Source organism: Macaca mulatta, chromosome 2 (assembly GCF_049350105.2).
Source record: "Macaca mulatta isolate MMU2019108-1 chromosome 2, T2T-MMU8v2.0, whole genome shotgun sequence".
Taxonomy (NCBI): Eukaryota; Metazoa; Chordata; class Mammalia; order Primates; family Cercopithecidae; genus Macaca; species Macaca mulatta.
The window spans coordinates 148,881,961-148,906,048 of record NC_133407.1 but is presented as its reverse complement, the minus strand read 5'-3'; the positions used below and the strand labels follow the sequence as shown (position 1 = coordinate 148,906,048).

The window sequence follows — 24,088 nt, the reverse complement described above, 5'->3', positions numbered from 1 at the left end:
CCTGGCACATGACAGACATTCAATAATAATATATTTTATTTTATTTTATTTTTTATTTTTTTTCTGAGATGGAGTCTTGCTCTGTCACCCAGGCTGGAGCGCAGTGGCGCGATCTTGGCTCACTGCAAGTTCCGCCTCCTGGGTTCACGCCATTCTCCTGTCTCAGCCTCCCGAGTAGCTAGGACTACAGGTGCCTGCCACCACGCCTGGCTAATTTTTTGTAATTTTAGTAGAGACAGGGTTTCACTGTGTTAGCCAGGATGGTCTTGATCTCCTGACCTCGTGATCTACCCGCCTTGGCCTCCCAAAGTGCTGGGATTACAGGTGTGAGCCACTGCGCCCGGCCAATAATACCTTTTATTATTATTTCTATAAGGATATGAAAATTATAACGTTGATGACTGCTCAGCTAAAATAATGAACTAGAATAAAATACTCAGGTAAAGATTTAAACATGGAGGCAAGGCTGGGTGAAGTGGCTCATACCTGTCATCCTAACACTTTGGGAGGCTGAGGCGGCTGAATTGCTTGAACCCAGGAGTTCAAGACCAGCCTGGTAACATGGCAAAACCTCGTTTCTACAGAAAATACAAAAACTAGCCAGCTGTGGTAGTGCATGCCTGAGGTCCTGGCTACTCGGAATGCTGGGGTGGGAGGATCACCTGAGCCTGGGAAGTCAAGAATACAGTGAGTCAGGATCACGCCACTATACTCTAGCCTGGGTGACAGAGCCAGACACTGTCTCAAAATAAAATAAAATAAATAAACATTGCTGAAAAACTTTAAAGACATAAGCAAATGGAAAGAGCTATTGTCTTTGTGGACTGGAAGACACTCAATATTGTTAAGATGACAATACCATTCAAAGTGATTCAGCACAATCCTTATCAAAGTCCCACAACACGTTTTGCGGAAATAGAAAGATCCACACCAAAATTCACATGGAATTTCACGGGACCCCAAACTGCCAAAACCTTGAAAAAGAACAAAGTTGGAGGGCTCACACTTCCTGATTTCAATATTAATACAAAGCTACAGTAGTCAAAACAGTGTGGTGATGGCAGGACAGACATATAGACCAATGAAACAGAACACAGAGTTCAAAGATAAGCCTTCATATATGTGACAAACTGATTTTTGACAAGGGTTCCAAAATCATTTCAATGGTGAAAGGACCATCTTTTCAACAAATGGCACTGGAAAAACTGGATATCCATCTGCAAAAGAATGAAGTTAAATCCTTAAAATATTAAAATATGCTATATACAAAAATCAACACAAAGTGGATCAAAGACCTGAATTTAAGAGCTAAAACTTTCTCTTAGAAGAAAATAAAAGAAAACCTTCATGACCTTGGATTCTGCAATGGTATCTTAAGCATGACAACCAAAAGGACAAGCAACACAGGAAAAAAAATTGATAGAGTGTGGGTCGCATAGCTTTGGAGTGGCAACCTTTGGGGCGTCAGTGACGAAAAAGAGATTAAACATGGGTGATGTTGAGAAAAGTAAGAAGATTTTTGTTAAGAAGTGTGCCCAGTGCCACACGGTAGAAAAGGGAGGCAAGCACAAGACTGGGCCTAATCTCCATGGTCTCTTCGCGCGGAAGACAGGTCAGGCCATTGGATTCTCTTACACAGACGCCAAGAAGAACAAAGGCATCACCTGGGGAGAGGATAAACTGATGGAGTATTTGGAGAATCCCAAAAAGGAAAATGATCTTTGCCGGAATTAAGAAGGCAGAAGGGGCAGACTTGATAACTTATCTCAAAAAAGCTACTAATGAGTAATAATTGGCCACTGCCTTATTTATTACAAAACAAATGTCTCATGACTTTTTTATGTGTACCATACTTTAATAGATCTCATATACCAGAATTCAGATCATGAATGACTGACAGAATATTTTGTTGGGTGGTCCTCATTTAAAACTAAAATTGGCTTGTGGTTAAATGAATATTTTCAGTTTTTTGAATTTTAATAGTAATTCCAATTCAGTAAATGGTATCACTGTTTACCCCTTCTAAAAATATGATTAGACTTCGTTAGTAATGTTCAACTTTTCACAAAGATGGCAAGTGCCATCTTCAAACTTAACGGAGGTCGGGCGCAGTAGCTCACGCCTGTAATCACAGCACTTTGAGAGGCTGAGACAGGCAGATCATGAGGTCAAGAGACTGAGATCATCCTGGCCAACATGGTGAAACCCCATCTCTACTAAAAATACAAAAATTAACTGGGTAGTTAATTAACTGGGTTGTTAATGTGCCCGTAGTCCCAGCTACAGGGGAGGCGGAGGCAGGAGAATTGCTTGAACCTGGGAGGCGGAGGTTGGAGTGAGCCAAGATCGCGCCACTGCACTCCAGCCTAGCGATACAGTGAGACTCCATCTCAAAAAAAAAAAAAAAGAAAAAGAAAAAGAAAAAAAATAGATAAATTTGACTTTATTGAAACTAAAAACTTTTGGGCATCAAAGGACACTATCAAGGGAGTAAAAACCCATAGAATGGGAGAAAATATTTGCAAATCATATATCTGATAAGGGATCAATATCCAGAATATATAAATAACTCCTATACCTCAATGGCGACAAAAACCTAATATAAAAATGGGCAAAGGGCTGAGCACGGTGGCTCGTGCCTGTGATGCCAGCACTTTGGGAGGCAGAGGTGGGTGGATCTCCTGAGCTCAAGAGTTCCAGACCAGTCTGGGTAACATGACGAAACCTCATGTCTACCAAAATTACAAAAAATTAGCTGGGCATGGTAGTGTGCGCACCTGTGGTCCCACACTGACATGGGAGGCTGACATGGGAGGATCACTTGAGCCTAGGAGGTGAAGGTTGCAGTGAGCCAAGATCACACCACTGCACTCCAAAGTGTGTGAGAGTGAGACCCTATCTCTAAAACAAAACAAACAAAAATGGGTAAAGGACTTGAATAGACATTTCTACAAAAATATAGAAATGGCCAAGAAGTACGTGAAAAGATGCTTAACATCATTAGTAATTAGGAAATGCAAATCAAACCACAATGAGATACCACTTCGTACTCATCAGGATGATTATAATTAAAAAATAGGGCCTGGCGTGGTGGCAGGTACCTGTAGTCCCAGGTACTCAGGAGGCTGAGTTGGGAAGACTGCTAAAGCACAGGATTTTCAGGTTGCAGTGAAGTATGATCACGCCACTGCACTGCAGCTTGGGTGACAGAGCAAGACCCTATCTAAAAAAAATAATAATTTTTTAAATTAATTAATTAATAAAAATCAAAAGAAATTTTTAAGAAAGGAAAATAAATGTTGGCCAGGATATGGAGAAATTGGAACCTACATACGTTGTTGGTGGGAATGTAAAATTGTGCAGCTGCTATGGAAAGCAGTTTGGTGGTTCCTCAAAATGGTAAACATATGGTCATCATATGATCAAGCAATTCCACTCTTAGAAATATACCCTAAAGAACTGAAGATAGGGACTCAAACAAATATTTGTAAACCAATGGTCACAGCAACATTATTCAAATGGCCAAAAGGTGGAAACAACCCAATAGTCCATCAATGGATGAATGGATAAACAAAATGTGTTATAAACAAAGAATGGGGGCTGGGCGCAGTGGCTCACGCCTGCAGTCCTAGCACTTTGGGAGGCCGAGGCAGGTGGATCTCCTGAGGTGAGGAGTTCGAGAGCAGCCTGGCCAATATGGCAAAATCCCATCTCTACTAAAAATATAAAACTTAGCCAGGCATGGTGGTGCACGCCTATAACCCCAGCTACTTGGGAGGCTAAGGCAAGAGAATTGCTTGAACCCAGGAGGCAGAGGTTATGGTAAGCCGAGATTGTGCCATTGCACTCAAGCCTGGGTGACAGAGTGAGACTCCGTCTCTACAAAACAAAACAAAACAATAACGAAAACAAAGAATGGAATTATTACAGCTGTAATGGGAATATAGTTCTGATGCATGCTACAACATACATGAACCTTGAAAATATTATGCTAAATAAGTGAGACACAAAAGGATACATATCGTATGATTCCATTTATATGAGGCATCTAGAATGAACGAATCCATAGACAGAATGTGATTAGTGATTATTAAGGGTGGGGAGAGGAAGATGGTGAATTATTGCCTAATGGGTACAAAGTTTGCTTGGGACGATCAGAAAGTTCTAGAAATGGATAGTGGTAATGGTTGTATAACACTGTGAATATACTTAATGCTACTAAATTGTACCCTTAAAAACAGCTTAAATATTCTATTTTACGTTATGTATATTTTATCAAAATTCAAAAATAAAATACAATGATGAAGTAGCTTTATATTGCTGATTTGAAGGAATCTCCAAAATAAACTGCTAAATGCAAAAGGTAAGATGTAGAACAAGAAGGGAAAGGAAACTACAGGTAAATACAAATTTGTAAATTCTGAGAACGTCTCAGAAGGTTATAAAGTGGAAGACAGACCAGGTGCCTAGAGGAGAGAAGAAGTGAGAGTTATTTTTCACTGGATACCCTTCTATATGTTTTGAATTTTGTATGACACATGTATATTACCTAGTCCAAAAAAAATTTTTTTTAATTAAAAAAATGTGCTGACTGGGGATCCAAGAAAGGGGGAAAAAAAGATAAAAAATATGCTGGTTGTTCAAAGCCACAGTCCAGTATGAATTATTGCCATAAGGTAGCACTAAAGATACAAACGAGTTACAAGTTATGATTCCAATCTAATCTCTTCCTTTTGTTTTATTTATTTATTTAGAGATAGAGTCTCATTCTCTCGCCCAGGCTGGAGTGCAGTGGCACAATCATGGCTCACTGTAGCCTCAACTCCCTGGGCTCAATGGATCCTCCCACCTCAGCCTCCTGAGTAGCTAGGATTACAGGTGTATGCCACCACACCTGGCTAATTTTTGTATGTTTTTGTAGAGATAGGGTTTCACCATGGTGCCCAGGCTGGTCTCAGACATGTGATTCGCCTGCCTTGGCCTCTCAAAGTGCTGGGATTACAGCCTGCCTTTTTCAGTGAATGGTGTCCACAAACGAAAGCAAGCCCACGTGAAGTTCACATTAGATGGAGATGTTTCTTAGGAAACAAGGCAATTCTGTGTCCCCACTGCACTCAGAACCTGAACAGTTTCATGGTTATCTGATCACAGACCCATCTCTTCCCTAATAAACAAAGCTTTTCGAGGGCAGAGGATCTAATATATCAGTGCCTGGCACAGGATAGGCACTTAATGTTTGTGGTAAGAATTTAAAAATGCTGGTACTATGGCTATTTCCACTACTATACACTAGCAAATCTATCATTTGCTTGTTTGGTTTTTTTTCCTAGCAAATTTCAAGTAAAGAGGTTTAAAATTAATACAAAATAGGAAAAATACAAAAATTAGCCGAGTATGGTGGCATGTGCCTGTAGTCCTAGCTACTTGGGAGGCTGAGGCAGGATAATTGCTTGAACCCAGGAGGCAGAGGTTGCACTGAGCCGAGATCATGCCAACTGCACTCCAGTCTAGGAGACAGAGCTAGACTCCGTTTCAAAAAAAAAAAATCTTTCCCAACATTGCCTCTTACCTGGATGTGGCTGCTGGCTTCATTCTGTTTACTAAATGCCAGTGTGCTGAGAACATAGAAGAGTTTTCGTATTTGCTGAGGGGATATGTTATCCAGATAATCTAAAATGCCCTGTGGAAAAAATGATGCCAACAATGAGGCTAGCAGCTAACATTTTTCTCTTAAAAATCAAAACATTAAAATCCCTGTAAAAGAGGCACACATAGACAGCCAGGTATCTAAAACTTTTTAGCTCCCTTAAAAGCTCAAGTTCTAAAAGCTATGCTCAGAGCCCAAAGGTTTGATAGACTGGAAATAAACTGAGAAAACTCTTCCAGCTTTCTAAGTCTCTTATTATCAGAGACTAGGAACTAACTATCAGGAAAGATAAAGTTATCCTCTTCACTCTAAACCACCATCCTGGGCTTTAGTCGTCTACTGCTTAGTCATTCTAATGCACCTCCCAGTTCTCGGTATTCTTTACCTCCACCTTTCCCCTTTTTTCAGTGAAAACAATATTCTACCAAAAGTTATGTCTTTACCCTATTCCTTGCCATATCATCCCTTCCCAGCTTCTACTTCATGAATTATTTCTCCTTTCTCTACAGATCTGGAAGGAGTCACAAGGAAACTACTTACTTTGCGACCGTGGGAAATGTCTCAGCTTTTCTCATCTGTAACATGGCGATAATAATAGCTATACTACCTTTCATGGTTTGTCTGAGGATAAAGTAATAAAACAGCTTTGAAAACTTTTAATTAATTTCTGAAAAATCTCCATTTCTTCCTCTCTATTGAATGCTTTCTCTCAGCCTACAAGCAATCTCAAGCCTCCTCATCTAAAAAAATCTCCCTTGCGGCCAGGTGCAGTGGCTCACGCTTGTAATCCCAGCACTTTGGGAGGCCGAGACAGGCAGATCACGAAGTCAGGAGATCGAGACCATCCTGGCTAACGCGGTCAAACCCTGTCTCTACAAAAAATACCAAAAATTAGCCAGGCGTGGTGGCGGGCACCTGTAGTCCCAGCTACTCGGGAGGCTGAGGCAGGAGAACGGTGTGAACCCGGGAGGCGGAGCTTGCAGTGAGCCAAGATCGCGCCACTGCACTCCAGCCTAGGGGACAGAGCAAGACTCCGTCTCAAAAAAAAAAAAAAATCTCCCTTGCAATTAGCTTCTTTCTCAAGCTACTTTTCTTATTCTGTCCTCCTTGATGCTTCTCAACATTGACTCTATTCCCCAAGTCTTCAAGTTACTGCTCTCTGGCTTCCAACCTTATAATTCAATTAACACTGTTCTCTCAGAGGTTGCCAGAGGTATCATAATTGCCAAAGACAATAGCCTCTGCTCCATCTTCAACCTCTACAGTATCCAGCACTGAGATAAATCCCTCGCTCTTTTTTTGTTTGTTTGTTTTGACAGAGTTTCGCTCTTCTCGCCTAAGCTGGAGTGTGATGGCATGATCTCAGCTCACTGCAGCCTCCACCTCCTGGGTTCAAATGATTCTCCTGCCTCAGCCCCCCGAGTAGCTGGAATTACAGGCATGCACCACCACGCCCGACTAATTTTTGTATTTTTAGTAGAGGAGGGGGTTTCTCCGTGTTGGTCAGGCTGGTCTCGAACTCCCAACCTCAGGTGATCCGTCCGCCTCAGCCTCCCAAAGTGCTGGGATTACAGGCGTGAGCCACCGTGCCCAGCTGTCCTCTTCTAAGCTTCTATGGTCTTCTGCCTCAAAATTACCTCAGTTGAGCTCACATTTATATGGTTCTGAATACCCAAACTAAATCTTCCACCAAAGGGTGCCCCACAGGGTTCCAAACCAGAATTTCCAACTATCCACTAACCATCTACATGTGGCTATCCCATAGTGAACTCATCATACTTCCTACAGAAGACACACTCCCCTCCTGGTCTCCGGAAATAGCACAACCATCCACCTGGTTTCCTAACACGAAAAACTAGGACCTAGTTTTCCTGTTTCTCATTGCCACATATTCTCTCTCTTCTTCTTTTTTTTTGAGACGGAGTCTTGCTCTGTCGCCCAGGCTGGAGTGCAGTGGCACGATCTCGGCTCACTGCAAGCTCCGTCTCCCAGGTTCAAGTCATTCTCCTGCCTCAGCCTCCAGAGTAGCTGGGACTACAGGTGCCCATCACCACGCCCAGCTAATTTTTGTGTTTTTAGTAGAGACGGGGTTTCACCGTGTTAGCCAGGATGGTCTCAATCTCCTGACCTCGTGAACCGCCCATCTTGGCCTCCCAAAGTGCTGGGATTACAGGCATGAGCCACCACACCTGCAACATATTCTTAACAGTCACCAAGTCATGTTAATTCTAACACCAAACTGTCTTTTAAGCCATCATTTCTTCTACATTCCCGTGAGTAAAATCTGGCCCTTACTCTCACTCCCTTAGACCCTTTCAGCAGTCTCTAATCCACCCACCATATAGCCTACTGAGTTATCTCTGAATGCTGAGCAGATTAAGTCAACTCTGTGTAAAAACTGGTAATAGCTCCCTATTGTCTAGAAAATAAAGTTGAAACTCTTTAGCATGTTATTTGAGACTCTTTGCAAATGGGCCTGTCCTATGTCTTGCCAGCCTCGCCTCCCATCACTCTTCTCCATATATATCCTATTCTCCAGTCATGCTTGTTTGCTTCTCATTCCTCAGTCATACCACTGACTTGGGCACCAGTTTGTTTCTGCTCAAACTCTTCTCTGCCTAGAACACACTTCCCATACTTTCTCTTGTCAGTCATTCCCATCCTTCAGCAATCACTCAAATTGTCTCTTTGAAGAATTCTCCAGCTTCCCAGGCTAAATTTAATTATTCTTGCTCTGTTTTAGCTATAGAACTTTACCAGAGAATTCACCATGTTGTATTTATAGTGACTTGCTTAGGTGTCTTAGCCTTTAACATCAAAGGCAAGGACTTACTTTACACCCACAGCACCCAGAATAAAGCTTAGCCTGTAGGTTAGGCATAAAGAAGTGTTTGCTGAATGAATCAACACATAGATAAAATAGTCACTTTTTATTTATATTACTTGCCCATCATCTCACCTCCTTCCCACCTCCTCCCACCAATTACAGTATTCAATATCTAAAGTAAAAGAAGCCAATAAGATACCTTTACAAAGACAGCATTCATCATCATAGCAGACGGGTTTAACACTACCAACTCTAGGAGGACATCTAACGCAGTATCAACTTCAGCTTCATTCCCACTGCAGATATGGGTCACTAAGGCACCAACCACCTCCTATACAGAGGAGAGTCAACAGGACAATGTAAAACAAAATATGGAATGGCCATTCTAAAGGGATTCACCCCCAAGGCCTCTCCAATCTCTACTTCATTAAAATCACAATCAACCCAATCCCATCATCTATTATCTAGTTTTCATTAATGTTGGCTTCAGGAGATTTAGGAATATGCCAGTGTAACTTTAGCATCCCGTCTTGACCTATTTCCCGTATTTTATCGGTGAGCACTACCTAAGCCCTCCTGATTTTGCTCCTTGGCATAGTTTTCCTCTTTCTTGTTCCCACATGGGTTAAATTTTACCCTTTGCAAGTTGAGGTTGTACAAGATCAGTTGAAATTTCTCAAAATGATGGCACTCAAGGAACTAAAAGCGGCCGGGCGCAGTGGCTCAAGCCTGTAATCCCAGCACTTTGGGAGGCCGAGACGGGTGGATCACGAGGTCAGGAGATCAAGACCATCCTGGCTAACACAGTGAAACCCCGTCTCTACTAAAAAATACAAAAAACTAGCCAGGCGAGGTGGCGGGTGCCTGTAGTCCCAGCTACTTGGAAGGCTGAGGCAGGAGAATGGCGTGAACCCGGGAGGCGGAGCTTGCAGTGAGCTGAGATCCGGCCACTGCACTCCAGCCTGGGTGACAAGAGTGAGACTCCGTCTCAAAAAAAAAAAAAAAAGGAACTAAAAGCTTTAAAGGTTTTCTTTATGTAGTACAGGCTAGACTTGCATGTTTCCAAGCAAACATGGATCATGATAGGGTCTCTAAGACATTAAGAGGGTTCAAAAATGTCTTAGATGCCATTCTCCCTTTATACTGTCACTGTGTAATAGTCATAACAGAATTATATTCTCAACTGTAGCAGCTACCTCATGTTAGCTGCAACTACTGCTCTACTTTAAATGTTTAAAATCTTCTTACAAATCTTCATTTTAAAATTTCCATTCAAATGTGTTTTAACATTGTCAATAATAGGAAGAATATATGTAAAAACACAAAATAAGACACTGTTCTTTACTTGCTTTCATAAACATTTTCCACAAATACAGTCCCTCCTCTCTGGATATATGCTGTTAAAATGTGTCTTGGCTGGGCCCGATGGCTCATGCCAGTAATCCCAGCACTTTGAGAGGCCGAGGCAGGCAGATCACCTGAGGTCAGGAGTTCGAGACCAGCCTGGCCAACATGGTGAAACCCTGTCTCTACCAAAAATACAAAAAATTAGCCAGCTGTGGTGGTGTGTGCCTTTAATCACAGCTATTCAGGAGGCTGAGACAGGAGAATCGCTTGAACCTGGGAGGCGAAAGTTGCAGTGAGCCGAGATCACGCCACTGCACTCCAGCCTGGACATGAAGAGCAAAACTCCGTCTTAAAACAAAACAAAACAAGTGTCTCATGTTTTGAAATAGATCTGGATCTTAATTTCAGACAGAATTTTAGAGCTCAGAACACAGAGTTAGATCCACCAGTCAAGTCTCTTCATTTCATCAAGGCTGGGACTAGAATTGAGCTTTCCTGAGTCCCAGTTCAGAGTTCCTTCCCCTTCAGTAAGTTCCAATCAACAAAAAATAAACATCAGATTATTTTTCCTTCCCCTGTTCCCTCCTTGCCAAAATAAATGCTTCAACATACCTGCTGGCAATACGTGTCAAAAAACTTAAATGCATATTTGTATAGGAGACTGCCAAATGAAATTATACTCTGGTCTAGAGAGTGAAGCAAACTCTGAGCCAGCGACAGAATGGATGAACACATATCCTTAAGAACCTTGAGTGGGGAAGAGTAGAAAGAGAAAAAGAGCTATAAGAAGCAGTTAGTACACAAGCTAAGAGTTGCTTATCCTTTTGGAATGTCAGACTTCTCCTCTCTAACTCTCATTTTAACTTGAGAAATCTTAATCTTTGCTTTACACAAAAATAATCCTTCACCATTCCGAGATTACTCTCAGCATCAATGGTTTGGATAAGAATTGACCTTTAAGCTCAAAGAAGTTAAATTATAAGCCTAATAGTACGTTCCTATCTGCTCAATTTGGGATTGGAGGCCAGCTCTTCTAAATTCCAGTTTCCCCATGCAATCACCTTGCTTATAACCTTGCTTATAATTTGAAGTTGGTCTATAAGGTTCAATGCTAACTAAACTGATCTTTTTTAAAAGAAGATCAAGAAGAGAAGTGATCATACCCTACCAATAATGCAATATACATAGACATTAATAGACCCAGACTAACCAGTTAATAAACATAGCTTCTTTATTGATACCGTAAGTTTTAAAAATCTTATACTCAGCTGGGTATAATGCTTTATTGGGGAAAATACAATGAAAAATTACATATAGTTTCTGTGTCTAGAAAATTATAGCCCAAAACATATACAACTGGCAGAAATAAACACAGAAAGAACTGCAAGATAAAATAATACAACTGCTAAATCTATATCTAAATGTAAAATTTAAGACCCAATGAGGTATTCTCATTAGCTCCTAACCCAAACCCCAAACGACTGGCCCATCCAGTTTTCTAAGTTCTATACTGTTAATACCCTGAATGTTCAGCTGGCAAAACACTATTCCCAGCTTATAAAATTCCACTTTGAATAATTTACATTTCCAGAGGAATTATCACCTAAATTCCAGTTTTGAATGGCCAAAGAGTGATAGTTCAAATAGGTTCATATTTACGTTTCTACTAGTTTCTACAGGCTGGTCCTTTACCCCTCAAGGTTTTTGTAAGCTACTTAAATAGGATACGGACGGTCAGTTTGTCAAAGTTGCAAACTGCATTGAGATAGACAATTAAAATAATTAATGCAAAAATAAAATTCAAAAATCTCAATGGGTTTGAACAATGGACTGAAATAAGATAAAATTTTACATGGGAGCTATAAAGCTTTCCATTTTAGATTAAAGATCAATAGTCTCTGACACTTACTAAGTAATGAACAGAGAATGTACTCTGGAGCAGCTGTTCTTGAATGCAGCCTGATCGAATCTTATTTCTTAGCACCCTTTCAATGTACTTCTTTGTCTGAGTATTGGTGCTATAGATGATGAAAAGCATCACCAGGTCAAACACCTATTGTCAATAAATATGCAATAACAGAAAAACAGTTAACAAATCAGTACATTCGCTACAATTAAACAGCAGCTTTTCCCTGTTAAAACACAGAATGGATAATGCTCATTTGTTCCACACACTCCCCTGGGAGTATCTACACTTTTCACAAAACCCAGAAATATTTTTCAGAGAAATAAAGTGCCACAACTATTAACCACTAGTACCTCTCAAGAATACAGAGCAGCCGGGCACAGTGGCTCACGCCTGTAATCCCAGCTCTCAGGGAGGCAGAGGCAGGAGGATAGCTTGAGCCCAGGAGTTGGAGACCTGCCTGGGTAATATAGCAAGACCCCGTTCTCCACAAAAAGGAAACAACAACAAAAAAATACAAGAATACAGAGCAGGCCGGGCATGGTGGCTCATGCCTATAATCCCAGCACTTTGGGAGGCCAAGGCGGGCGGATCACAAGGTCAGGAGATCGAGACCATCCTGGCTAATACGGTGAAACCCCGTCTCTACTAAAAACACAAAAAATTAGCCGGGTGTGGCGGCGTGCGCCTGTAGTCCCAGCTGCTGGGGAGGCTGAGGCAGGAGAATGGCGTGAACCTGGGAGGCGGAGCTTGCAGTGAGCCAAGATGGCGCCACTGCACTCCAGCCTGGGTGACAGAGTGAGACTCCGTCTCAAAAAAAAAAAAAACAAAAATAAAAACAAAGAATACAGAGCAATATACATGAAAGTGATATTATTACAGATGTAACTCTGAACATTTTGACATTTATTAAAAGAAAGATTCAATCACTTGCCAACTCCAGTGTGTATTTGTTGCCAACTACAGTATGTATTTTCACTATTATTAGGAAAATTACTAGGCCAGGCGAGGTGGCTCACGCCCGTAATCCCAGCAATTTGGGAGGCCGAGACAGGTGGATCATGAGGTCAGGAGTTCAAGACCAGCCTGGCCAAGATGCTGAAACTCCGTCTCCACTAAAAATACAAAACTTAGCCGGGCAAGGTGGCATGCACCTGTAATCCCAGCTAGTTGGGAAGCTGAGGCAGGAGAATTGCTTGAACCCGGGTACCAGAGGTTGCAGTGAGCCAAGATCGAGCCACTGCACTGGAGCCTGGGTGACAGAGCAAGACTTTGTCTCAAAAAAAAAAAAAAAAAAAAGAAAATTACTTTGTAAAAGTTGGAAAGACTATAAATGCCCATCAATACGGGAAAGGTTCAATAAATTATGATAGAGTTATTTTAATTTTTGGAATATTACACAGTCATCAAAAAGAATAAGCCATGCAGGGTGTGGTGGCTCATGCCTGTAATCCCAGCACTTTGGGAGGCTGAGGTGGGCAGATTACCTGAGGTCAGGAGTTTGAGACTAGCCTGGCCAACATGGTGAAGCCCCATCTCTACCAAAAATACTCACAAAAAAATTCGTCAGTCATGGTGGCAGGTGCCTGTAATCCCAGCTACTCGGGAAGCTGTGGCAAGTGAATCACTTATACCTGGGAGGTGGAGGTTACAGTGAGCCAAGATTATGCCATTGTACTCTAGCCTAAGTGACAGAGCAAAGCTCTATCTAAAAAAAAAAAAATTTATTTAAAAAATTAACAAACAGGCCGGGCGCGGTGGCTCAAGCCTGTAATCCCAGCACTTTGGGAGGCCGAGGCGGGTGGATCACGAGGTCAGGAGATCGAGACCATCCTGGCTAACATGGTGAAACCCCGTCTCTACTAAAAATACAAAAAACTAGCCGGGCGTGGTGGCGGGCGCCTGTAGTCCCAGCTACTCGGAGGCTGAGGCAGGAGAATGGCGTGAACCTGGGAGGCGGAGCTTGCAGTGAGCCGAGATCGCGCCACTGCACTCCAGCCTGGGTGACACAGCGAGACTCCGTCTCAAAAAAAAAAAAAAAAATTAACAAACAAACAAAAAGAATAAGCTAGACCAGGGGTCCGCAATCCCTGGACCACAGAGTCTATGGTCTGCTAGGAACCAAGCTGCACAGCAGGAGGTGAGGGGCGGTCAAGTGGGCATTACCACCTGAGATCCTTCTCCTGTCAGAATAGCGGCAGCATTAGATTCTCATGGGAGTGTGAACCCTATTGTGAACTGCACATGCACAGGATCTAGGCTGCACATTCCTTATGAGAATCTAAGTAGTGCCTGATGATCTAAGGTGGAACTGTTTCATCCTGACTGTTCATGAACTGTTCATGCCCTGACATGATTTCATGATTTCATGGATGTGGAAAAACTCTCTTCCATGAAACCAGTCCCTGGTGCCAAAAAGGTTAGGGACTGCTGAGCCATAATATATTTTTTGACAGAGAAAAGACATTCCTGATATGAAGTGGAAAAAACAGCAACCTGCAAAAGGATAATCAGGCTGGGCATGGTGGTTCATGCCTATAATCCCACTGTTTTGGGAGGCTGAGGAGGGAGGCTCACTTGAGCCCAGGAGGTGGAGGCAACAGTGAGTTATGATTATGCCACTGCACTCCAGCCTGGTGACAGAGTGAGACCCTGTCTCTTTAAACACCACCACCACCACCCATAATCATAGTTAAGATTCTGCTTTTGTAAAAACAATATATAAACATATATATGTGTAGGTATAAGAGTACACTTGTACTTCCACGCAATTACAGCTTGTATATGAAGAGAAAAAATTTAGGATGATTATCCCTGAGGAATGGGACAGAGAGTGGAGAAAAACTGCATTTTTTACATCTGTAGTTTCCTTGTGGGTTTTTCTCCACAATTAGCTTGTTTACCTAAGTTTAAAAAAGAAAAATCTGAGGGCTGGGAGCGGTGGCTCATGCCTATAATCCCAGCACTTTGGGAGGCCCAAGCAGGAGGATCACTTGAAGCTAAAAAGTTGAGACCATGCCGGGTGCAGTGGCTCACGCCTGTAATCCCAGCACTTTGGCAGGCTGAGGCAGGCAGATCACGAGGTCAGGAGATCAAGACCATCCTGGCTAACACGGTGAAACTCTGTCTCTACTAAAAATACAAAAAAAAAAAAAAAATTAGCCAGGCGTGGTGGCAGGCACCTGTAGTCCCAGCTACTCAGGAGGCTGAGGCAGGAGAATGGCATGAACCCGGGAGGCAGAGCTTGCAGTAAGCCGAGATCATGCCACTGCACTCCAGCCTGGGTGACAGAATGAGACTCCGTCTCAAAAAAAAAAAAAAAAAAAAAAATTCAGACCAGTCTGGGCAACACAGCAAGACCTCATCTATATAAAAAATAAAAAAATCGGCCTGGCATGATGGGTCACACCTGTAATCCCAGCACTTTGGGAGGTTGAGGTGGGCGGATCACCTGAGGTCAGGAGTTTGAGACCAGCCTGGCCAACATGGTGAAATCCCGTCTCTACTAAAAATGCAAAAATTAGCTGGGCGTGGTGGCGGGCACCTATAATCCCAGCTACTAGGGAGGCTGAGGCAGGAGAACTGCTTAAACCCAGGGGGCGGAGGTTGTAGTGAGCTGAGATTGTGCCACATCACTCTAGCCTGGGCAAAAGAGCGAAACACCATCTCAAAAAATAATAATAATAAAAATAATAAATAAATAAATAAAACAATTAGCCAGGCCTGGTGGTGCTTGCCTGTAGTCCCAGCTACTCCGAAGATTGAGGTGGGAGGATCACTTGAACCCAGGAGTTTGAGGCTGCAGGGAGCTATGATGCTACCACTGCACTCCAGCTTGGGTGACAGAGCAAGACTTAGTCTCTTGAAAAACAAAACAAGACCAAAAAAGAGAAAACACTGGGAGTGTATTCAGGGCAACTTGAGTCTATGCTTCCAGGGGAAAAAAAAAACAGTTAAAAAGGAAAGCAGGACAAACAAGAAAAAACAAAACAAATTTTACTGCTTTTCTTAACTGATTGTCCCACTCCTGAGGACACCAAAATTGAGAGTTATTAGACCAGAATACAGTCATTAAAGATAATAATGAAGACAAAGCAGACACTTGAAATATTTATGACAGGAGAAAAAATGTAAAGAAAAAAATAAGAATAGAAATTATATTTATACAATGATTACAAATATGTAAAAATAGGAATGCAGGCAGCCACGGTGGTAAATTTATGTTTATCCAAAACCAAAAACAGTGTGTTGGAGTACTTTGATATTTTTCACCAGAAAAAATTCTGAATTTTTCATTGCTTTATTTGGCATCATGAAAGTTTTTAAGATAGTCACCCCAAAATCGGCTAACACAACTAACAAAAATCCCACAAAACAGATTCCAACCAAAGAAAAATCTTTAAAGGCAACCAATCAAAACCTAAGGAACTCAATCATCTGGCTTTTTTTTTGAGATGGAGTCTTGCACTGTTGCCCAGGCTGGAGTGCAGTGGTGCGTGACACCAGGCCAGGCTAATTTTTTTATTTTTTTATTTTCTTTTAGAGACAGGGTTTCGCTACATTGGCCAGGCTGGTCTCAAACTCCTGACCTCAGATGATCCGCCTCCCGAAGTACTGGGATTATAGATGTGACCCACAGCACCCAGCCAACCATCTGGCTTTCTGATGGAAGGTACTTCTAGATTAGAGACATAAGATCCAGTACCACTGCCTTGACAGTGGACAGACTGATTTACTCCAGTCAGGTCTACATGGGCAAAGTAAAATAAAACATGGAATGCCATTATCTTGACAGTGGTGCTGGGTGGAAGGAAGGGCAATTAGGCAGATACAGGGACCTGAGACTCAGGTGGTTATTTTCTTCATCTCATCGGTGGGGACTTGGCTTCTTTGACTGCATCTTGATATGCTTGGTTACACTGTTAGTATTTCCCCTTATGGATACTGTAGGCTTATTTTATAGCCAGAGTGAGTAGGGGCAGGCTATCTGGCCAGTCGCCCCCTCAGATTATCTTCCCCAGACAGCTAATGTTTATTAGAACAACTAGAGAAGAGAAAAAAAGAGTGACTAGAGGGAGGGGAAAGAAAGAAAGCAGGAAGGCAAGCTAGCCAATGTCATTACTTTTAAGTCTGCAATACTGAAAATGCATAGTACATGAACATTACCTTGTGTTCAGACACTGAGGCAGTGTTTTCAATTGCCTGAAAAAACAAGAGACAGTCACAAAAATATTACGATACATCAGTGAAACATGTTTCACCTTACTCAGCAAGCCCTGTTATGTCATCCAAGAGTCAATGTGTCCATTTGGCAACCATGAGCCATCATTTCCACTTGAATGACTTTTGAGATTTTTATTTCAAGCTACCTCAGTTATACATCTGTCACTAATTGCCACTCATTTCCTCCTTGATAATCAAAGTTCCAAAGATCTCACCTTAATCCAGGCTTCTGAAATGGTTTTCTCATATCTAATAGCTGACTTTATTACATCAAAGAGGAGAATAATACAGCTCTGATCGCTGCTTTCTTGATTTCCTGAGGAACTACAAGTAGCAGAGAGGAAACAAATTACTGTTCTACCTACCAGAAAAGAACTTACAAGATCTGAGTTCCTGCTTAGTAGCCATGTACACTGAAGCAAATGACAACCTCACGTATAAGATGGCTAATAAACTTGCACTGTAGTCTGTCTGGAATTGATCTGAATCGCTAAGAAAACATATAAACGCATACATAATCACATACATATATGTAATTTGAAACACTATACAATACTAGGTGTAAATGTCATAATAGTACCATTATTTGTAGTTGTAAGTTTTTGTTTGTTTGTTTTTGTTTTGAGACGGAGTCTTGCTCTGTCGCCCAGGCTGGAGCGCAGTGGCCAGATCTCAGCTCACTGCAAGCTCCGCCTCCCGGGTTTACGCCATTCTCCTGCCTCAGCCTCCTGAGTAGCTGGGACTACAGGCGCCCGCCACGTCACCCGGCTAGTTTTTTGTATTTTTTAGTAGATTCGGGGTTTCACCGTGTTAGCCAGGATGGTCTCGATCTCCTGACCTCGTGATCCGCCTGTCTTGGCCTCCCAAAGTGCTGGGATTACAGGCGTGAACCACTGCGCCCAGCCTGTAGTTTTAAGTATTAAGCTCTAACTCTGACTGTGGGATGTCAGAAAATTGTGACATCCTATGTGAGGATGAGTTCTTTACCTTGCTCGTCCTTTACTTTTCAACTTTACTTGGGAAGCCTGTAACCGTGATGGCAAAACACAATGTTGCAGATCCAACTTCTCCCGAAGCTCAGAAATTACCTGCAGAAAATAAATATTAACTATGGTTTTCTGCTTATTCATAATGGGTAGGCACAGTCCAGTCTCTCAACCATGACAATCTCCTGAAAGACTGAGGAAGAAAAAATTTTAAATGTTGGACATTTTGAAAAATAGAGTTGTGAGAATAGTTAATGCAATGTCATAGAGCGTCATACCCAAAATTTCAGAATTCTGTGAGGTACTACACAGAAAGAGTAAATGTAACTTATAGCAGCTTATACAGAATAATGAATCTGTTGAATAGCTCCATTCTCTCCTCTGAATGCTATGCGGATTAGTCAGTATTCTCAGTCTGGGGACAGAGAAGAGCAATTGGCACGTATTAACTTAAGTTGCTTTATCTAGGTGTGACGGGATATAAGAGCATACCTCAAGTGCATCCATGGCTGTTATGGAATGAAGAATGAACTTTATTATCACAGGTAAATCTTCCAATCTAATAGATGACAACTTATCCATCACCAACTGGCGAACCTAAAAATTAAAAGCACAAAAACTTAGTAAGTTTTAATGTCACTACCTCAACTTTGTACTGAACTGTTAGGTAACATTAGAAAAAAATCACTTCTCTTACTCCATTTTCCCACTTATAATTAAGGGGGAAAAAATTTTAGATTTTTCCCCAAATTAGAATCTTTTAGTTGTTAATACCACAGCTTCGTCAAAAACAGATGGGCAATAAATGTGAAACAGAGCTATTATCTTACATTCAGAGCCTAAATTCTCAACTGGCTACAGTACGGCATAAAAAGTATTATTCCTATGGGAAGCAGGTATGATTCAGACAATACAGATTTCCACTCAAAACTTACTGCTTAAGGCCGGGCGCGGTGGCTCAAGCCTGTAATCCCAGCACTTTGGGAGGCCGAGACGGGCGGATCACGAGGTCAGGAGATCGAGACCATCCTGGCTAACACGGTGAAACCCCGTCTCTAATAAAAAAATACAAAAAAAAACTAGCCGGGCGAGGTGGCGGGCGCCTGTAGTCCCAGCTACTCGGGAGGCTGAGGCAGGAGAATGGTGTGAACCCGGGAGGCGGAGCTTGCAGTGAGCCGAGATCTGGCCATTGCACTCCAGCCTGGGTGACACAGCAAGACTCCGTCTCAAAAAAAAAAAAAAAAAACTTACTGCTTAAAAACAGACCTGTGGGCCGGCACAGTGGCTCAAGCCTGTAATCCCAGCACTTTGGGAGGCCGAGGTGGGTGGAAAACAAGGTCCAGAGTTCAAGACCAGCCTGGACAATATGGTGAAACCCAGTCTCTACTAAAATTACAAAAATTAGCCAGGCGTGGTGGCAGGCGCCTGTAATCCCAGCTACTCGGGAGGCCAAGTCAGGGAACTGCTTGAAACTGGGAGGCAGAGGTTGCAGTGGGCAGAGACCGTGCCGCTGCACTCCAGCCTGGGCGACAGAGCAAGACTCCGTCTCAAAAACAAACAAAACAAAATCAAAAACAAAAAAAACAACAGACCTGTGATTCTATCACAGAATAGCATCTGAAACTCATTGAGGTGGGGAAAAAAAAATATCAAATGTGATTCACTATGGTTTCAAAATGATATATTCATTACTCCCAAGGCAATGACTGAGTAATACTTGTTCTGGGAGGTTGGAAAGCTGGCTCAGTTTCTGGAAAGCTGAGTCTTTCCTACCTTCAACAGGAAGTTTGGATCAAGTCGGAGGCTGGAAAGGACATCCAAAATTGGGACAGTGAGTGAAGTATTCTCTATCAGTAGGTCACTGTGAATGGTAGAAAAACAAAAAAGTTGTGTAATGGTTTGAACAGAGCTGGGCAGACAATGACTTGAGAAAATCATTCATTACAGTATGGAAAGAAAGGACATACTTAGTTGCCATTAAATTACCATTTATAGTATGTTTCTTTAAAAATTGTTTTGACTGCAAAAAATAATACATGCTCATTATAAAAATTCAAATAATAAAAGTAGAAACAAGCCTTCCATCACAATCCCCACTACCCAGAGAACACCACTATTTAGTTTGGTACATATCCTTCCCCGCAAAAAGGAAAAAGAAAACACAAAACATTTACAATGAAATGTGATAAGGATGAGAGACATGTGTGCATGGTGCTACAGGAGCACAACGTAGTGAGGACAGTAATAGATTTTTTTTTTTTTTTTTTTGCTTTTTGAGATAGGGTCTTACTCTGATGCCCAGGCTTGAGTACAGTGGCGTGATCACAGTTCACTGTAGCTTCGACCTTTCATTCTCAATTGATCCTCCCATCTCAGCCTCCTGAGTAGCTAGAATTATAGGTCGTACCACCACACCCAGCTAATTTTTGTATTTTTTGGAGAGACAGCTTTTTGCCCAAGCTGGTCTTGAACTCCTGGGCTCAAGCGACCCACCCACCTCAGCGGCTCAACATGCTGGGATTAAAGGCATGAGTCACAGTGACAGATGCTAAAAGAAGACTATACAAAAGGAGATGAGCTGGCATCAGGCAGGTAAAGTGGGTGGCATAGTGCTTTGCCCATAGGGAGCATCCTGCCCAAAAGGACAAAGGCAAGAAATCATTGGATGTTTTGGAGGTAGCTGTGCACACAACTACACAAAAGGAAGTATCACAAACTGAATTTTTAAAAAACTCTTCTAGTACAATAAAAAGTTGCATTATGATGGAAACTTTATTACCTAGGGATATTGTTCACCCCTTCTTCAATACTGCCCTACCAATTACTATTTTTCAAATGAATGACAGCAAGCAATGGGTCTCTGCAAGGGGTCTGATGCAAGGTTGTGCATTAGAATGAATCACCTAGGAACCCAAAGAAGGTAGATGTTTAATAGGCTCCACAAATGATTTTAATGTGCAGTCAGGGTTAAGGACGCTCTGAAGAACATGTTAATGAAACTAAGGGATCATGGTCAACTTCTCCATTGGCCAAATTTAGATACCTAATCCTAAGCCAGACTTCACGCTCATAACAGGTATACCATTTAAAAGAAAGTATGTGGGGCCGGGCACAGTGGCTCACACTTGTAATCCCAGCACTTTGGGAGGCTGAGGCAGGTGGATCACAAGGTTAGGATATTGAGACTATCCAGGCTAACATGGTGAAACCTCGTCTCTACTAAAAATACAAAAAAATTAGCCAGGCGTGGTGGCAGGCGCCTGTAGTCCCAGCTACTCAGGAGGCTGAGGCAGGAGAATAGCGTGAACCCAGGAGGTGGAGGTTGCAATGAGCTGAGATCACACCACTGCACTCCAGCCTAGGTGACAAAGCAAGACTCTGTCTTAAAAAAAGAAGAAAGTACGTGGACCTATTCAAATATATACCTTTTTTTTTTTTAAGTCAAATCCCATACCCTACTCATGAAGGTGGGTATCATCTTCTTTTTAGATATAAGAGACCACATTACTACTGCTTTTTGAATACTGCAATGATAAAGCCCCCACAGTCGAGCCTCACTTAGATGGTGACAGAGTGCTTATCCACCTGAGTTCTTTCCCCACATCAGTGTGCTGGGAATCCCCTAGGATCTCAGGTAGGCTGGTGATGATGTCATGCTGCAGATTCTCTGGAGCAATACTGATCAGCTGCATGATCTTGGCGGTGAGGTCCTGCAGTAGAGGACAATATTAGAACTGCAGCACATTACCCAGAATAAAGAAACACTACCTACTTGTGAAATGCAGAGCTGAAATTATTTGAGAGATAAACATAGTTATTTATCTCTGTACTTTGAAAAAGAATCTTCCCAAATATTTAATTTATTTAATAAATGATACCTACTCTTCGTATTTAAACTTTTCTGATGAAATTAAAAGGTGAAATATCTATGATTCTCAAATGATGAAAATTAGAAAAAGCTAATGGATGGATGGATGGATGGAAAAGTATGAATTTTCTGTTTAGAAAGAGAAAAAAAAATACAACTTCCAAAAGATATGAGAAACATACTCTTTAAATTCAAGAGATAAAGTCCGTAAGCCTACCTTGCCATCCACAACTCTGTCAAGCCACTTTAGTTGACTGACAATGAGTCGAGGTACGTTGATTTCATCACTGTTCTTGCTAAAATATTAGGAAGAGAAGACAGGGAACTTAGCCTTCCTGGCCAAAATAACAGCAAGCATTAATACTGCACAAAATATTTTAGCCATTCCATTAACATTTACTGAATACCTACTATGAATTTGGCACTGCACTAGACACACAAGTGATACCCAATATGCAGGAGATATATGCTTACGTATGTTGAGAAAAATGTCTAGAAAGTATGCTAAATATGAACAGTGGCTACATCCAGGGAGGATTTAGAGAAAAGGGATGACAGGGCTAGACAGCATCTCTTAATAATAATTTTTAAAAAGATAACGTTAATAAATCTTAAAAACCAAATATGACAAATATTTTTAAAAGGTAAGACACTAATAACATCAACGCAGTAAGTGCTTAAAAAGGCAAGCATGGCCGGGCGCGGTGGCTCAAGCCTGTAATCCCAGCACTTTGGGAGGCCGAGACGGGTGGATCACGAGGTCAGGAGATCGAGACCATCCTGGCTAACACGGTGAAACCCCGTCTCTACTAAAAATACAAAAAAAAAAAACTAGCCGGGCGAGGTGGCGGGCGCCTGTAGTCCCAGCTACTCAGGAGGCTGAGGCAGGAGAATGGCGTGAACCCGGGAGGCGGAGCTTGCAGTGAGCTGAGATCTGGCCACTGCACTTCAGCCTGGGCGACAGAGCGAGACTCCGTCTCAAAAAAAAAAAAAAAAAAAAAAAAAAAAGGCAAGCATAAGTTGGGTGCGGTGGCTCATGCCTGTAATCTCAACACTTTGGGAGGCCAAGGTGGGCAGATCACATGAGGCCAAGAGTTCAAGACCAGCCTGGCCAATATGGTGAAACCCCGTCTCTACTAAAAATACAAAAACCAGGCCGGGCGCGGTGGCTCAAGCCTGTAATCCCAGCACTTTGGGAGGCCGAGACGGGCGGATCGCGAGGTCAGGAGATCAAGACCATCCTGGCTAACACAGTGAAACCCCGTCTCTACTGAAAAATACGAAAAACTAGCCGGGCGAGGTGGCGGGCGCCTGTAGTCCCAGCTACTCGGGAGGCTGAGGCAGGAGAATGGTGTGAACCCGGGAAGCGGAGCTTGCAGTGAGCTGAGATCCAGTCACTGCACTCCAGCCTGGGCGGCAGAGCGAGACTCCGTCTCAAAAAAAAAAAAAAAAAAAAAAAAAATACAAAAATCAGCTGGGCATGATGGTGGGTACCTGTAATCCCAGCTACTCGGGAGGCTGAGGCAGGAGAATCGCTTGAACCCAGGAGGCGGAGGTTGCAGTGAGCTGAGATCGTGCCACTGCACTCCAGCCTGGGTGACAGAGCCAAGATTCTGTCTCGGAAAAAAAAAAAAGACAAGCATATATTGCTAAGGGAACACAGAAAGTCAAATTAGATTATATTCATAAAAGTACTAAAAACCATTTGTAAATAAAGAAATGTTGGCTCAATTATCATTTTTCCAAAAATGATAGTTTCCGCCTTCCTTCAAGCCTCCTGTATCTAAAGTTTTGGACCACTTCCACATCCTTGACAGTATGGTCCTTGTTATTGCAGCCAGTCTTAACTGAAAAAGATAAGCCAGGATGTAAGGCATCCAGCATGAGACATTTAGCTGAAACAAATTAGAAAAACCTTCAGTGGGTGCAGTGGCTTACTCCTGTAATCCCAGCACTTTGTGGGGCTGAGGCAGGCAGATCACTTGAGGTCAGGAGTTCAAGGACAGCCTGGCCAACATGGTGAAAACCCGTGTCTACTAAAAATATCAAAAATTAGCTGGGTATGGTGGTGCACACCTGTAATCCCAGCTACTCGGGGGGCTGAGGCAGAAGAATCACTTGAACCCAGGAGGCAGAGGTTGTAGTGAGCAAGATCGCGCCACCGTACTCCAGCCTGGCGACAGAGTGAGACTCTGTCTCAAAATAAATAAACCTTTAAACTTATTACTGTATCAGGACTCTGAAAAAATTAAAAAGGAGAACATAAAAATGACTATAATCCTGT

General features: G+C 42.2%; 1 protein-coding gene and 1 pseudogene across 32 annotated transcripts in view; one reads left to right on the top strand and one right to left on the bottom strand.

The window, feature by feature from the left end:
• Positions 1-24,088, bottom strand: part of FANCD2 (FA complementation group D2) — a 77,130-nt gene that overhangs the window by 40,016 nt on the left and 13,026 nt on the right. For 16 of the 32 annotated variants that reach the window (XM_028844430.2, XM_077993420.1, XM_028844429.2 and 13 more), the window contains 11 exons: positions 22,022-22,100; positions 21,522-21,646; positions 19,710-19,797; positions 18,429-18,533; positions 17,938-18,038; positions 17,166-17,274; positions 16,894-16,929; positions 11,731-11,874; positions 10,434-10,568; positions 8,674-8,805; positions 5,570-5,680 (listed from right to left, as the gene is read on the bottom strand). In XM_028844430.2, coding sequence (XP_028700263.2) covers positions 5,570-5,680; positions 8,674-8,805; positions 10,434-10,568; positions 11,731-11,874; positions 16,894-16,929; positions 17,166-17,274; positions 17,938-18,038; positions 18,429-18,533; positions 19,710-19,797; positions 21,522-21,646; positions 22,022-22,100 — 1,165 coding nt within the window. Of the gene's footprint in view, positions 1-995; positions 1,218-5,569; positions 5,681-8,673; positions 8,806-10,433; positions 10,569-11,730; positions 11,875-16,893; positions 16,930-17,165; positions 17,275-17,937; positions 18,039-18,428; positions 18,534-19,709; positions 19,798-21,494; positions 21,647-22,021; positions 22,101-24,088 lie in introns of those variants that run through there. The other 16 variants (XM_077993401.1, XM_028844428.2, XM_077993406.1 and 13 more) reach the window with 3 other exon arrangements.
• LOC114676390 (cytochrome c pseudogene) lies at positions 1,433-1,789 on the top strand (annotated as a pseudogene).